This window comes from Nymphaea colorata, chromosome 2 (assembly GCF_008831285.2).
Source record: "Nymphaea colorata isolate Beijing-Zhang1983 chromosome 2, ASM883128v2, whole genome shotgun sequence".
NCBI lineage: Eukaryota > Viridiplantae > Streptophyta > Magnoliopsida > Nymphaeales > Nymphaeaceae > Nymphaea > Nymphaea colorata.
The window spans coordinates 6246218-6259251 of NC_045139.1; the positions used below are offsets into that span (position 1 = coordinate 6246218).

General features: G+C 37.7%; 1 protein-coding gene and 1 long non-coding RNA gene across 2 annotated transcripts; both read left to right on the forward strand.

Moving 5' to 3' along the window:
* The first annotated feature begins 3700 nt into the window (after positions 1-3700).
* LOC116249030 (G-type lectin S-receptor-like serine/threonine-protein kinase RKS1) lies at positions 3701-11027 on the forward strand. Its single transcript, XM_050075768.1, has 4 exons — positions 3701-3752; positions 4282-4407; positions 9951-10120; positions 10790-11027. The coding sequence occupies exons 1-4, from the start codon at positions 3701-3703 to the stop codon at positions 10817-10819; spliced, it is 378 nt and encodes a 125-aa protein (XP_049931725.1). The 3' UTR covers positions 10820-11027.
* LOC126409816 (uncharacterized) lies at positions 4650-6566 on the forward strand. Its single transcript, XR_007572597.1, has 3 exons — positions 4650-4668; positions 4783-4848; positions 6491-6566. It is a non-coding gene; the product is annotated as an uncharacterized LOC126409816 (long non-coding RNA).
* Positions 11028-13034: the final 2007 nt, after the last annotated feature.

Here is a 13034-nt window from a genome sequence, read left to right on the forward strand (position 1 = left end):
TATAATATATGTTGTTTTGATATTTTTGTATGGAATACAATTATTTAAGTATGTTATATACTTTAATAATTAAATTGTAATAATGATATGTTATATATATAATAAATTAAAAAAATAATAATAATAAAATACTCTTGCCGCACCGTCACATCTAAATTTTTTGAGATGTGCCCTTTTGGCACCCGCACCCTGCATTCAGGTGACATAGCTGTAGAGAATGAGAATCCCAACTCCGAGATGCCAATGATTCAATACTATAAAGAGCAAATGATGGGTCCTTTCAAATTTGAGTCTGTACAGAGTTGGGTCAGCGGAAAATAGACATCCGAATGGTAACAAAAAATAGTTAAAAATAGTTACAAGCAGGGTCAGCGGAAAATAGACATCCAATGGTAACAAAAGGTAACAAAAAATAGTTAAAAATAGTTACAAGGAGGACGCCATGTAAATGAAAAGGTAACAAAAAATATCATTATTTGTGCCAGCGAATCAAATGAAAGATATTAATTAACAGATAAAGAACAGAAAAAACCGTGTTAGGCACCCAACAAAGATGATATTTACTGCCTTTGCTGGAAGAGAAGTCACATTTCAAATCGAGTGACAAAGTGAGTCGATTGCTGCCTCTTCCCCTTCTTATCGAACTAGAAGATCTTGTTGACCGGGTTTCATATCTATTGTGCGACTTACTTAGAAGAGTTCATGAAAGAAGGGGGAAGAACAACGTCGCCTCCCCCTTGGGTGGGTTAACCGAGGACTGTGTTGCATTATAACTGATTTTATGAACGGAATGTTCTGGATATAAGAATGCACCATGAAGCTTTCAAACTTTTATGAACCAAAAATTTAAGGGACTAAGAAATTGTGTCATTTATATGGAAGACATATTATTATACACTTACACAGAAAATGATCACTACAATTTGTTAAGAGAATTTATTACTGCAGGTGTAGCACTTAGTAAAAATAAAGCCATAATATGCAAAAAAAAAGACAGAATTTTTATGTATAGAGATAGATAAAGCAGAAATAAAATGCAAAATCACATAATACAAAAATTGCAACGTTTGATGATCTAGATATGAAGATAAAACTACAGTCATTTTTAGGTTTAGTAAACCAAATAAGAGAATATATTCCTAACCTTTTTTAACATTGTAAACCATTACGGGCCAAACTAAAAAAGGATAAACAATTTCATTGGGATAAAGTAGATAAACAGAAGATACAACATGTCTGTAGAAACCTACCTGAATTAGAATTCCTAGATAAAAGCAAGAGTTTGTCTGGATATTAGAATCTAATGCTTTAGATAAGAGTTATGGATCGGTCTTAAAATATAAATATAAAGATAGCCCACACGAATATTTGTGTAGATACCATTCAGGAAGCTTAAGAGAGAATGAGAATAAATGAGAAATCAACCTAAGGAACTACTAACATTATATTATGCACTCCTCCATTTTGAGATCTATGTGGTTTTCACGAAATTCATCGTAAGAACATAAAATATACAGGTAAAACACTGGCTTAGTGCAAAATTAGAAAATTTCATAGTAAAAAAAAGATCCAAAGATTAGTCAACCAAATAAAATTGTTCGATTTTACTCTAGAACTATTAAAGTCCTCTGACAATAATTTCGCAGATGTGTTATCAAGATATGAAAGACTACAAACCTAAGTTGATTCATTCTCTACCTTGCACATGTTGAAGATTGAGTACTTAACTTAAAAGTTGATATTGAACAATTAAAAAACCAAATCCAGGAATTACAAAAATTGAAAATCCAGATAGAGAAGCTAACCAAACCCGAAAACATCCTCATAAAAGAAAAAGAAACAATAGCGATCATAGAACCTATGACAATGTCAAAAACACCTATGAGACCTAGCTAAAATAAAAGCCAAAATCTCAATAACCGTTTCTTGAAACCCAAACTGAAGTTTAAACCTACCCAATTCCTAACTCCTCAAATCCACACAGAAAAAAGAAAGCCAACATTTGCTAGTGATCAACTACTTAAGAAACCTAAAACAAGTTACTGACGCTTTCAACCAAAACCCTAGAGACAAAACAACCAAAGGTAAGGGATATACATCCATCCCATTACCTAACATAAATAAACTCATTGCCTACCAAGAAACAAACTCTAACCTAGTCAAGACAGCCCACACCTATGGCCACTTACATACCGTTTACCCACAGACAGGTAAGGAATTAGAACAACTACTTGAAATATGTTGGGCTGCAAAACAATATTTGGATATAACTAAAGCAAAGGCAACTCTAATATATATCCAGTTTTTTACGGCACAAGCAGAAGTGTTAAATGACAAAATTATTCTTCCTATATATTGTGTAAAAATAGGACTTACTAAAGAAATTGTAGAACCAGAAGTAAAAGTTCGACTAGAACTACTACTTCCTGAACTACCACAAATTTTCTCAAGGGAAAGAGCAAAGAGTGTCCAACTTATATTTGAATAATTACTCCACCAATATAATGGTCAAAATATATGGTTATACGAATCCAAAGGACATCATATAATTTATTCACAATCCCACAAAACAAAAGAAGGGACTATGGGAGAAATATATAAGCGGTTAGAAACTCTGGCACAACCAAAGAAATTACCACAGACCAGAGCTATAAAAGACAATACTCAAACAAACAAGCCTAAAAGAATACTATAAATTAGTGCAAAAATATCATGAGCACAACTGCTTTGAATGTTTGAAGGTATAAGAAGCATGTGAAGTGCAGTTACTGTGAAGAATAAGCAGTAGATAACATCTCAAAGAAGGAAAACCAAAGAAAGCTGTAGAAGACTGTATAGGTCAATGAGTCCAAGCCTTCCCTCACTACCGTCTAGTACTAAAAAAAGTTGTGGAAGGACTTAAAAGACAAAAAGCAAAATCCCAAAAAAATTGTGGAAGAACTCAAAAGATGAAAAACAAAATCCCTACAATATTCTTAAAAAAGCAGCCACATTGAATAATGAAAAGACACAAAATAGGCACACTTAGGCACACTTAAAAAGAAAGTGACATAAAATTGGTACACTAAAGAAGGAAGTGACATAAAGAAAGACATAAAAAAAGCCACTCAAGCCAAAAGCACATCTTAGAGCCAAGCTCATTTCCACTCATCGGCTATAAGTATTAGAGGTAGCAGCCAGAATGGGGCATTCGCCCTTCACCCATCCTTTGCCCTTGTAATCCTCTCTCATCCTTCTGTTCTCCCATCCGAACCCACCGTGGCAGCAATTATAAGGATGCTAGAACGTGATTGGCCAAGCCTTTCATCAGAACCATCAGCAATTCTAGCAACTCAATGACCAGCAAAAACGATTCCTCTCAAAGTGACACCACAATTCTCAAAGTTTATCAGGATAGAAGCTCTCCCCATTCTCCAACTCCTGGAATGTTGTTGTTCCCCTTAAGGTTCAAATTATTTGCAGAATGCGTGTGTCTACCAGTTGAGCCCACACCATCAATCCTCAAATGCCTCATTTCAGTTGCCATTTTGAACGACATGCTGCTGCTACCATCTCCAGATTTGACTGAACTCTGCTTCGGATCTTTTTGACTACCAAATACGAATGCGCTCCCACCAGAGCAAGCCTCTTGCGCCTCATGAAAGTTAAAAATCGATGAGAATGGGTCGGCTCTGCTGATTCTAAGATTGAGAATGGGTCAATGGCTGGCGAAGAACCAAGAAGCGAACGTTTTGCCTTTGGTGCGAACAGAGGTAACACATGGAGTTCCGATAAGAGCAATAGTTTAGCTAAAGGATTGAGCGAGGGCACAGAAAAGAAGCTGCCTGATGAAATTAGAAAGTTGAAAATTGATGTGGCGTAAGAGGCTTGCTCTGGTGGGAGCGTATTCGTATTTGGCAGTCAAAAAGATCCGAAGCAGAGTTCAGTCTAACTCCGGAGATGATAGCAGCTCAGAGGATTGCTTGAAGTGCTTCCCGTATGCTATCGAAGAGATCGGGAAGAATCACACGCTAGGCCGAGTGTGGCGGTTTGTTTACCCGAGCGGCGTCATCCTGCACTACACCTGGCCTTTCTTTTTAACCTCACGAGGAGAGACCTGTCCTGTTTCGTTCTCCTGCTATCGATCATTTGCTTTGGCCATTAATCGAAGCTCATAGTTTGACGTACTCTGGCAATAGAATTTGGGACCACGAGAAAACACATGTTTGCCTACCTCCAAGTTTTCGCATCATTTTCTCTCTTTCAGACATAAATAAGATTAATTGACTTTGCTTATCTCAGCAGGAAGTAAAAATGGTAACCAGAGGAGAACCGTGATTGTCATTTCCTCCACAGCAGGGATACTGCTGCTAGCAATGGGGACTATCGTGTTGGATTTCCATACGCGAAAGAGGAAACGACTTAATGGTGAGTTCCACTATCCTGAGCAAATTTTTCGTGGCGGCTTTACATGACTTCTCATGTTGTCATAAGTGAGCTTCATTTTTCAAAACTCTTGCGGCAGAGGAGCTAAGAAAATACAACATGGCTTTACTCATAGGTAATCTCACTGAGGATGAAAGAAACCATGAGCTGCCTCACTACAGCCTAAGAGCAATGCAGGCAGCCACCAATAATTTCTCGAAGAAGAACAAGCTTGGAAGAGGAGAATTTGGCATTGTCTATAAGGTACTTCACTATTTCATTGTCACGTACATGTACATAATCAAATCCTATGTTGCATGAGTGCACCTAAACAGCTGCCACACCTATGTTGATGTTGGTGCTGGTGCTTACCCGTAGTGATTGGTGGAATGGGTCCTGACAGAAGGTGGTGCGCCCACAACCAGATGGCAAGGCAGCCGTGTGGTAGTACTCTCTCCCTGGTTAATTTTCTCCCGTAGTTGGAAAAACCAGATGTTTGTTTGTTTGCAAGAACCAATTGGAATGGATGGTCGATCGCTATCATTATCAGCTGCAGGGGATGTGGGAATACCTGGTTGGGTGTTTGTGGAAATAGAAGCAGCGTAAGCTTTGGGGGTTGCCCGTGTCAAAAACGGGGAAAATGGTCCGGTCCCATCATTATCGCCATTTCTTTCGAACCGGTACCAATGTATAACAATTTTTTATAAGGAAAATGTAACTCATGGCTTCTCAGTCAACTTAAAAGGTGCTCACTAGATACCGGTGCTGATTATTATCTTATCATCACCATGATAAAGCCAAGAGCAGGAGCTTGAAATCGGCCTCTTTCCGATGTTTGACCAGTAGTCTTTATCTATATATATATATATATATATATATATATATATATATATATATATATATATATATATATATATATATATATATATATATATAATATATATATATATATATATATATATATATATATATATATATATATATATATAAATAAAAGGAGGCAGGTAACTACCAGCTTTTTTTATATGCCAAGTTTTTATGAGAATCATTTGCATCATTGATCCTATAAGGAATGAAGTCTGAAAATTAAGTTGTAAATAGATAGGTCAAAGTCTTTCAAGAGTCTGAAATACCTTTTAAGAAAAAAAAGTGGGAGAAAGGAAAAGAGGGAAACAAAATAAGTTTTTTAAAGTGAAACACCTTGTCTTCTTTGAGTGGTATTTCATACTCTTAAAAAAATAGTTTGGATTTTATATTTTCGACTTCTTCTCCACTGTCTCAATTCTTTGGAATGGACAGCCTATTTGTATCAAGTTGGCACACATACACATATATATTATATATAGAAAAATTGAATGGTGACTCTAGCTTTTCAGAATCACCAAACCATTTAAGTAGGGCCGTTCAATCCTCATGATGGACGATCGAAAAACATTAAGAACAAGATGATATAAAAAACAATAAGAACAAGATGATATTTTAATAATATAGTATCAGTTTCTACTTTTTTATCTTCATAGATATATAAACACGCCCCCCTTGCTTTTAATTACGTCAGTGATATGAAACCAGTTATAAACTGTATATATTTGTCAATATTCAGAGTTGCAGACGAAACCCACATAGAGTACTGATACTGATATTTACGACATTTCCTCACACATTAAATGTCAACGAAACATATTTTTATTTTTAATTACTTTTTTAATGGTCAGTACAGAATAACTGAGGCCGATTTGGAGCAATATGGACAGTTAGATGGAATTCCGATAAAGAGACTGGAATTATATCGAGTAAAGTCAGACCATAACTTATTTACTTGTTTCTAGAGGTAGTCCGAAGGTTCTCCCGGTTTTACTTACCCAAAGTGATGCAAAGCTATGAGCAATTACTATGTAGGTTAAAACTAAAATAGGGAATATTACTCGATGTGAATCAAGAGTTTGTAAAGTCTTCATATTAAGAATAAATATGACGTATATTTCATCGACCTCCCCTTCCACTCTACGCAACTCCTCTCCCTCTCTCTCAAACCGTGAAAGAGTTCACTCACTCACCGATCAATCGCTCTCCTTTGCATTTTCAGCAAAAGAAAACTTCAAGAAGAATACAAGAGCCTCTTAGACGGCGATCTGACCGACTGCCGACCACCCAATGAGAACCATTGACTTGACTTGGGTGGTGCCCCAACCCGTTTCTTCATCTTTCCGTCACCTTTATTTATTTTGATCTCAAGTTGCAAGTGGTGCACGAACCCCTTCGTTTCCGTTTCCCTCACCAGTTTCCCTGATCTTGAGTTCCTGCTTAACGTCTACCGGAGTTACAGGTACGAATTCTCTTTCTTGTACGGCTTCAAGTTTTTGTTTACTACGTTCTCTTTATTTTTGTCGGCTCTCTTCGTGTTTCTTTATTAAAATTTTCAGTGAAAATAAACAGTTTTAACGGCTCGTTTGGGAGTAGTTTCTAGACCTGATCATTTTATGCGTGTGATTTTATGAGACTAATTAAGTAGAAAGAAGAGGAAGTATGGTTTCATTTTGTTTAGGTTGAAGTTCTAAAGTTTTCTGCAGCACCCTGGAGTTGTTGATTATCCAACTTTAGCAATAGGTGGATGGATGAATCTTGCATGCTTTCATTTCAGTCTTGCCTGGACACAAATATGTTAGCATCCTCTATTATGTTAGATCATGCACTTCATCAATTCTGTCAATCGCCTCCAACTCTAAAACTGCTATTCTTTTCGTAAATCGATCGGAGCACTGATACTGATATCTTCTTTGGTATGATATTGATATCATATATATATATTTTTAATTTTTTGGCATGCTGGAAGCATTTTTGTCATATGTCCCCTTCTTGATATTAATTGCATTTTCTCAACCAATTTTACGACGACCGTCAAATACCCCTGACGGGGATGGCCAGTCGGACATTTAAAGGTTTGATCTCTGTTTATAAATTGTTGTATGGAGGCAAAGGATGAGCTCAAGAATGTAAGTTTCCCACTTTTCTGGATAAATAACTACACGTACCACAAACTTATGACACTTCTTTTTTTTTTTTTTAAAAAAAAGAGCTCAATTTTAAAGAAATATACGTTTAGCTTCTTGACATGGACAGGAAAAAAGAGATCAGTTGAAAAATCATGTTGGTTGTCATAAGAGCCAGAAAAAAGTTTGGCAGCATAACATATTTTGACATAAAAAACAACGATATAGAACCACATAAACCCAGGATTTTTATCAAATGAATGGAACCACATAAATGCAGAACATGTTATATATTATGGAATTCAATTATCATAGGTGGAATGACATAATGCCTAAGTTTCCTGCAAGAAAATGTCATTTATTTGTTCACAATACCTTCTTTAGTTGAATAAGAGGAGTAAAGAAAAAATTTTATAACAATTACAAACTTACAATTATTAAGGTGCTTTTCATGTTATGGTCTTCAACATGGGAAGGCATGTTCCAACTTTTATCATAGTTAATTGTATAGGGTAAATTTTTTTGAAATTCAACACTTACCCTTACGAGGGAAGAGACTTTCATTCAACTATCAAGCGTCAAAACATGGCCACATAACATATAACTTACAAGTTAGAGATTGAGCGTACAACCCTTATGCACTAAGGTAAAAACGAAGAAAGTGGTGGCATTTTAGAAATTTTCTATGACGTAATGTACATTTTAATCTTTTAATATCTACATAATTTCCATTTTATCATTTTTAAAAGTCTTCTTTTTTCATTTTAATAGGAGCATTTCAATCATTACACACTCTGTGCATGAGAATGGGGTGTTAAATACCCTTTCTTTTGGATCTCGCAAGAATTTGAAAGGAAATTCACAAGTGTTTCTTGAATTTTAGTGAATATCACTTCAAACAAGCAACAAACAAGGAAATTCACAAGTGTTTCTTGCATTTTAGTGAATATCACTTCAAACAAGCAACAAACCAAAATCAAGTTCGAGTTGCTTCGTTTCCGACATAGTGGCACCAACTGTCATAACTACTATTTTTTTCGTTTACATAGTTTTAATTGTTTTAGTTATTTGTAATGAAATAAAAATACGGCTTAAATAAATCAGTCCATATATAGACGGAGTCTCACCAATTCGGTTCACTTTGAGGCCTTTCCTATATACCAGCTAGTCTCGCAAGCCACCTTCAAATCAGCGGTAGTCAGATCCATAACAGCAGCAGCAGCAGGTCAGTGCAGATTCAGACGAAGTCAGAGAATGTCGACTGGAAGTGGAACGCCGCCGATGAAATGAGGTGAGCCGACCGCGGCCGTCGCCTTTTCCTTCGTTTCTTTCTCTTTCACAATCGATGATCAACCTCCCCCATGGCAACCACAACGCGGTCAATTGCCCCACGCTTTTCATGTCTGTTAGTTCTTCTTCTTGGGCTGCTGCAATCTCCTCCATCGGTTCACCCGAGCATGACTGAAGATCCCATCGAAGTAAGACTGAGACAGAACAATTACTTGGACAGAATCTGCTTTCCAAGCGCAGATGGATTGTCCCCCATCTACCGGCAAAACTTGGAAGAGATATTTCGCTACTTGGTCGACTCCATTCGCATTAGGGGCTTCTCCAACACCTCCGTCGGCGAATCCACCGATACTATCTACGGCTTTGCTATATGTCGAGGCGACATCCCTGCAGATATATGCCGGAACTGCATCGCCGCCGCCATCGAGAGGGTCAAGATCGAATGCCCAAGCAACAGCTCTGCCATGATATGGTTCGAGGCCTGCTTCCTTCGCTTCTCCAGCAAGCGGTTCTTGGGGATCTTTGAACCGAAATTCCCCGTCGTGTGGACGGACAATTCCCAGCTGTTTGCCAAGTCCGACGGCATGGAGTGGGTATACCCATTGGTGAAAGAGGCTGCCGATAACTCGAAGCGGTTTGCCACCATGATAGAGCCAAAGGGCGGGTACACCAGCTACAGCCTGGCGCAGTGCACCATTGACCTCAGCTCAGCGGATTGCTCGGCGTGCTTCCAGTATGCTATGAAAGAGATCGGGAATAATCACACGCTAGGCCGAGTGTGGCGGTTTGCTTGCCCGAGCTGCGCCATCTTCCACTACACCTGGCCTTTCTTTTTTACCTCACCAGGTGAGCCCTGTCCTGTTTCGTTCTCCTGCTCTCGATCATTTGCTTTGGCCATTAATCGAATCTCATAGTTTGACGTACTCTGGCAATAGAATTTGGGACCACGAGAAAGCAAATGTTTGCCTACCTCCAAGTTTTCGCATCATTTTCTCTCTTTGAGACATAAATAAGATTAATTGACTTTGCTTATCTCAGCAGGAAGTAAAAAAGGTAACCAGAGGAGAACCGTGATTATCATTTCCTCCACAGCAGGGATACTGCTGCTAGCAATGGGGACTATCGTGTTGCATTTCCATACGCGAAAGAGGAAACGACTTAATGGTGAGTTTCACTATCCTGAGCAAATTTTTCGTGGCGGCTTTACATGACTTCTCATGTTACCATAAGTGATCTTCATTTTTCAATACTATACTCTTGTGGCAGAGGAGCTAAGAAAATACAACTGTGAGATGGCTTCGCTCATGAGTAGTCTCACTGAGGATGAAAGAAACCATGAGCTGCCTCAGTACAGCCTAAGAACAATGCAGGCAGCCACCAATAATTTCTCGAATGAGAACAAGCTCGGAAGAGGAGGGTTTGGCGTTGTCTATAAGGTACTTCACTAAAAGCTATTTCATTGTCACGTACATTTAGATAATTAAATCCTATGTTGCATGAGTGCACCTAAACTGCTGCCTCGCCTATGTTGATGTTGGTGCTGGTGGTTTCCGATCAAAGCACATCGAGTGCAGTAAAGTAAGCGGAATCGATCCAAAACAGACATTTTTAAATTACCAACTAAACTAGCCGTAATAAAAAAGTTATAATGACTTAAATTAATAAGACTATGAAATAGTTAATTGAAAATTATATATATATATATACACACACACACAAAATTTTTATCTCTTCTGCACCCACACCTTTCTTTTTTTTGTTGAAAATTACCATGTCCTGCACCACCAGCACCTACACCCTGTACCCTTGGGACATAGCTGTTATCAATTTTAGTACCTTTATATGTCTTGATCTACCTTTGTTGTCATTGCCTTACACCAATTCTTTTATGTAGTTACTTGTTGTTTACCTTCTACTCATGCGATAGGCGAATATTTATCTGACTTCATTGTCTATTGTTTAATTCCTTCCTACCAAGTCTGTCAACGTTACCTTAACCAACACGTTTCTAGCAATGCCTCTAATTTACAATGCATGTGTTGAAACCTTTCTCATGTGGGCACCTGGGACAGTGTAATATAGATTGCATCGTCTGTTTCTCTCAGATGAACACAATGGTCGGCTTGTCGCAGTGAAAAGGCTTTCTGAGCGATCTGGGCAGGGGCTGATGGAGTTTATGAATGAAGTTACATTGATCGCAAAGCTTCGACATAAGAACTTGGTTGGTCTATTGGGTTGCAGCGTGGAGCGGGGAGAAAAGATTCTTATCTATGAATTTATGCCGAATGGCAGCCTTGGTGCTTTTTTTTTGGGTGATGAACATCTTCAGTTCTCATTTTTCCTTTTTCCGCTAAAAAGACTGTTGGCTCCTCATGGTGATAAAAAATGTCTGTGGTCTTTTGCTCTTATCTCTTGCGATTTTGGTTTCTTGTATTTAATTCCGAAATTTGTCTTGCAAGTTTCTTTTGATCTACTATACAAACATGGTTTGCCCTGATAAGAACAAATGTCGGTCAACCAACTAAATACTAATGCCTCTATTAAGACAAAAATAAACAGAAAAAATGCATACCCTAAAACACTATAACCCAAACAAGAAATCACACAAGCTAACTTTCAGAATCAAATAGAACAGCATCATGTAATTGGTCCGGGAGTTGGAATAGCTCACGTCATTATAGATCTCTTTCTATATGAACTTGTTGCCTTTCTAAATGTGACAAAGCGACAGGGAGACTAATGTGCTGGTTTTCAACGTAAATCATTGGACTGGAAGAAACGATTCAAAATAATTATGGGAAGTGCAAGAGGGATGCTGTACCTTCATCATCAAGATTCCCGGCTCAACATCATTCATCGGGATCACAAAGCAGGCAACATTTTTGTTGGATGACCAGATGACGGCAAAGATTTCCGACTTTGGAATGGCCCGAATCTTCAGTGGAGATCATGACCCAAAAGCCACCAATATCATTGTTGGCACTTAGTATGTGTAAGATTGGTTAAAATTCAGTGAAATATGCAAATCTTCATCATATGGTCTGTTAGAATTCTTTGACATGCTAGTACAAAATCGAGTTTCACGTAGGCAAACTTGACAGTTTATTGGCATCCTATTCAGAATTTAATTAAGATGTATTTCATACTTTCTTGTGTGGTAAACAAATGAATATTTCAATACAGAGTATAACAAAGCTTAATGAATACTGCTCGAATCAAGTTTCAAATAGAACGAATTAGCCAAGGACTCTTGACTTGGTTGTTCTGGTAGCTTTACGAGAGAACTAACCTGTTCATGTATGAAACTGGTTCATGTGAAGTATTGGCAACTTTGGTCTGTTTATAGTGTCTTTTTAAGAATGAGGTTATATAGCATGTACATCCACTACATATAACCAGGAGGTTCATGGAAATTTAAGTTGAAATCCAACTCAAATATGAGCATCTTGCAAGCTAAAAAAGGGGGAAATCATTAAATTCACCTACATTTCAATCATATGAATTCTGTTGCTAGGATTTCACAGAAGGAAGAGTGTCAGTTACACCTATTTGTCTTGCTGCTACAGGAAAAGAGGCCATCGCAAGTTTACATTCTTTGCATGGTGCGCACCAAGTCGAAACAACATGGTCCTATGCTGCACAACTAAAAGCATAAGTAGTATTACTGAAATTTGAAGCACCCATCTCACTGGGTCGAAAAACTTGGATCCTTGACTTTCATTTGAAGAATTCATATGGAATCTTTCACTAGACTGAGACAACATTTAAGTGAAGCAAAAAATACAAAGAAAGCAGTGGATGAACAGAATAGTTAAAGGGATCAACAACCATAATAGGATTATCATTTCCTTAGGATGCCACTTTTGTTTTTCAACAAATCGAACATGTTCCTAAATTTTTTTCTGCTAGAAAATGGCTTTCAAATCTTGGTTCGAAGACTTCATCCACAGAATTTAATCTAAAGGAAGACCTACATTACTCAATAGAAAAATAACTTTCTTATATTCTGCATGTTATCTTATTCCTGGCTGCATTAATTTACCTGCGTCGGGTCTGCGGAGAATAGACATCCGAATGTTATGGGCAATGCTTAAATAGTTACGAAGCAGGACGCCATGTAAATGAAAAGATAACAAAAATATGATTATTTTTGCAAGCGGATCAAATGAAAGATATCAATTAACAGATAGAGAACAGAAAAAATTGTGTTAGGCACCCAACAAAGATGATGTTTACTGCCTTTCTTGGAATGGCGGTCACATTTGAAATCGAGTGACAAAGTCGATTACTGCCTCTTCCCCTTCTTATCTAACTACAAGCGCTTGTTGGCCGGTTTTCTTTTCTACCGTG

Excerpts from the sequence above, each read along its gene's own strand:
- LOC116249030 (XM_050075768.1), top strand. The coding sequence starts at position 3,701 with ATGGCTGGCGAAGAACCAAGAAGCGAACGTTTTGCCTTTGGTGCGAAC. Across the intron at positions 4,408-9,950 it reads AAAGAGGAAACGACTTAATG|AGGAGCTAAGAAAATACAAC; the intron begins GTGAGTTCCACT and ends CTCTTGTGGCAG. Across the intron at positions 10,121-10,789 it reads GGTTTGGCGTTGTCTATAAG|ATGAACACAATGGTCGGCTT; the intron begins GTACTTCACTAA and ends TGTTTCTCTCAG.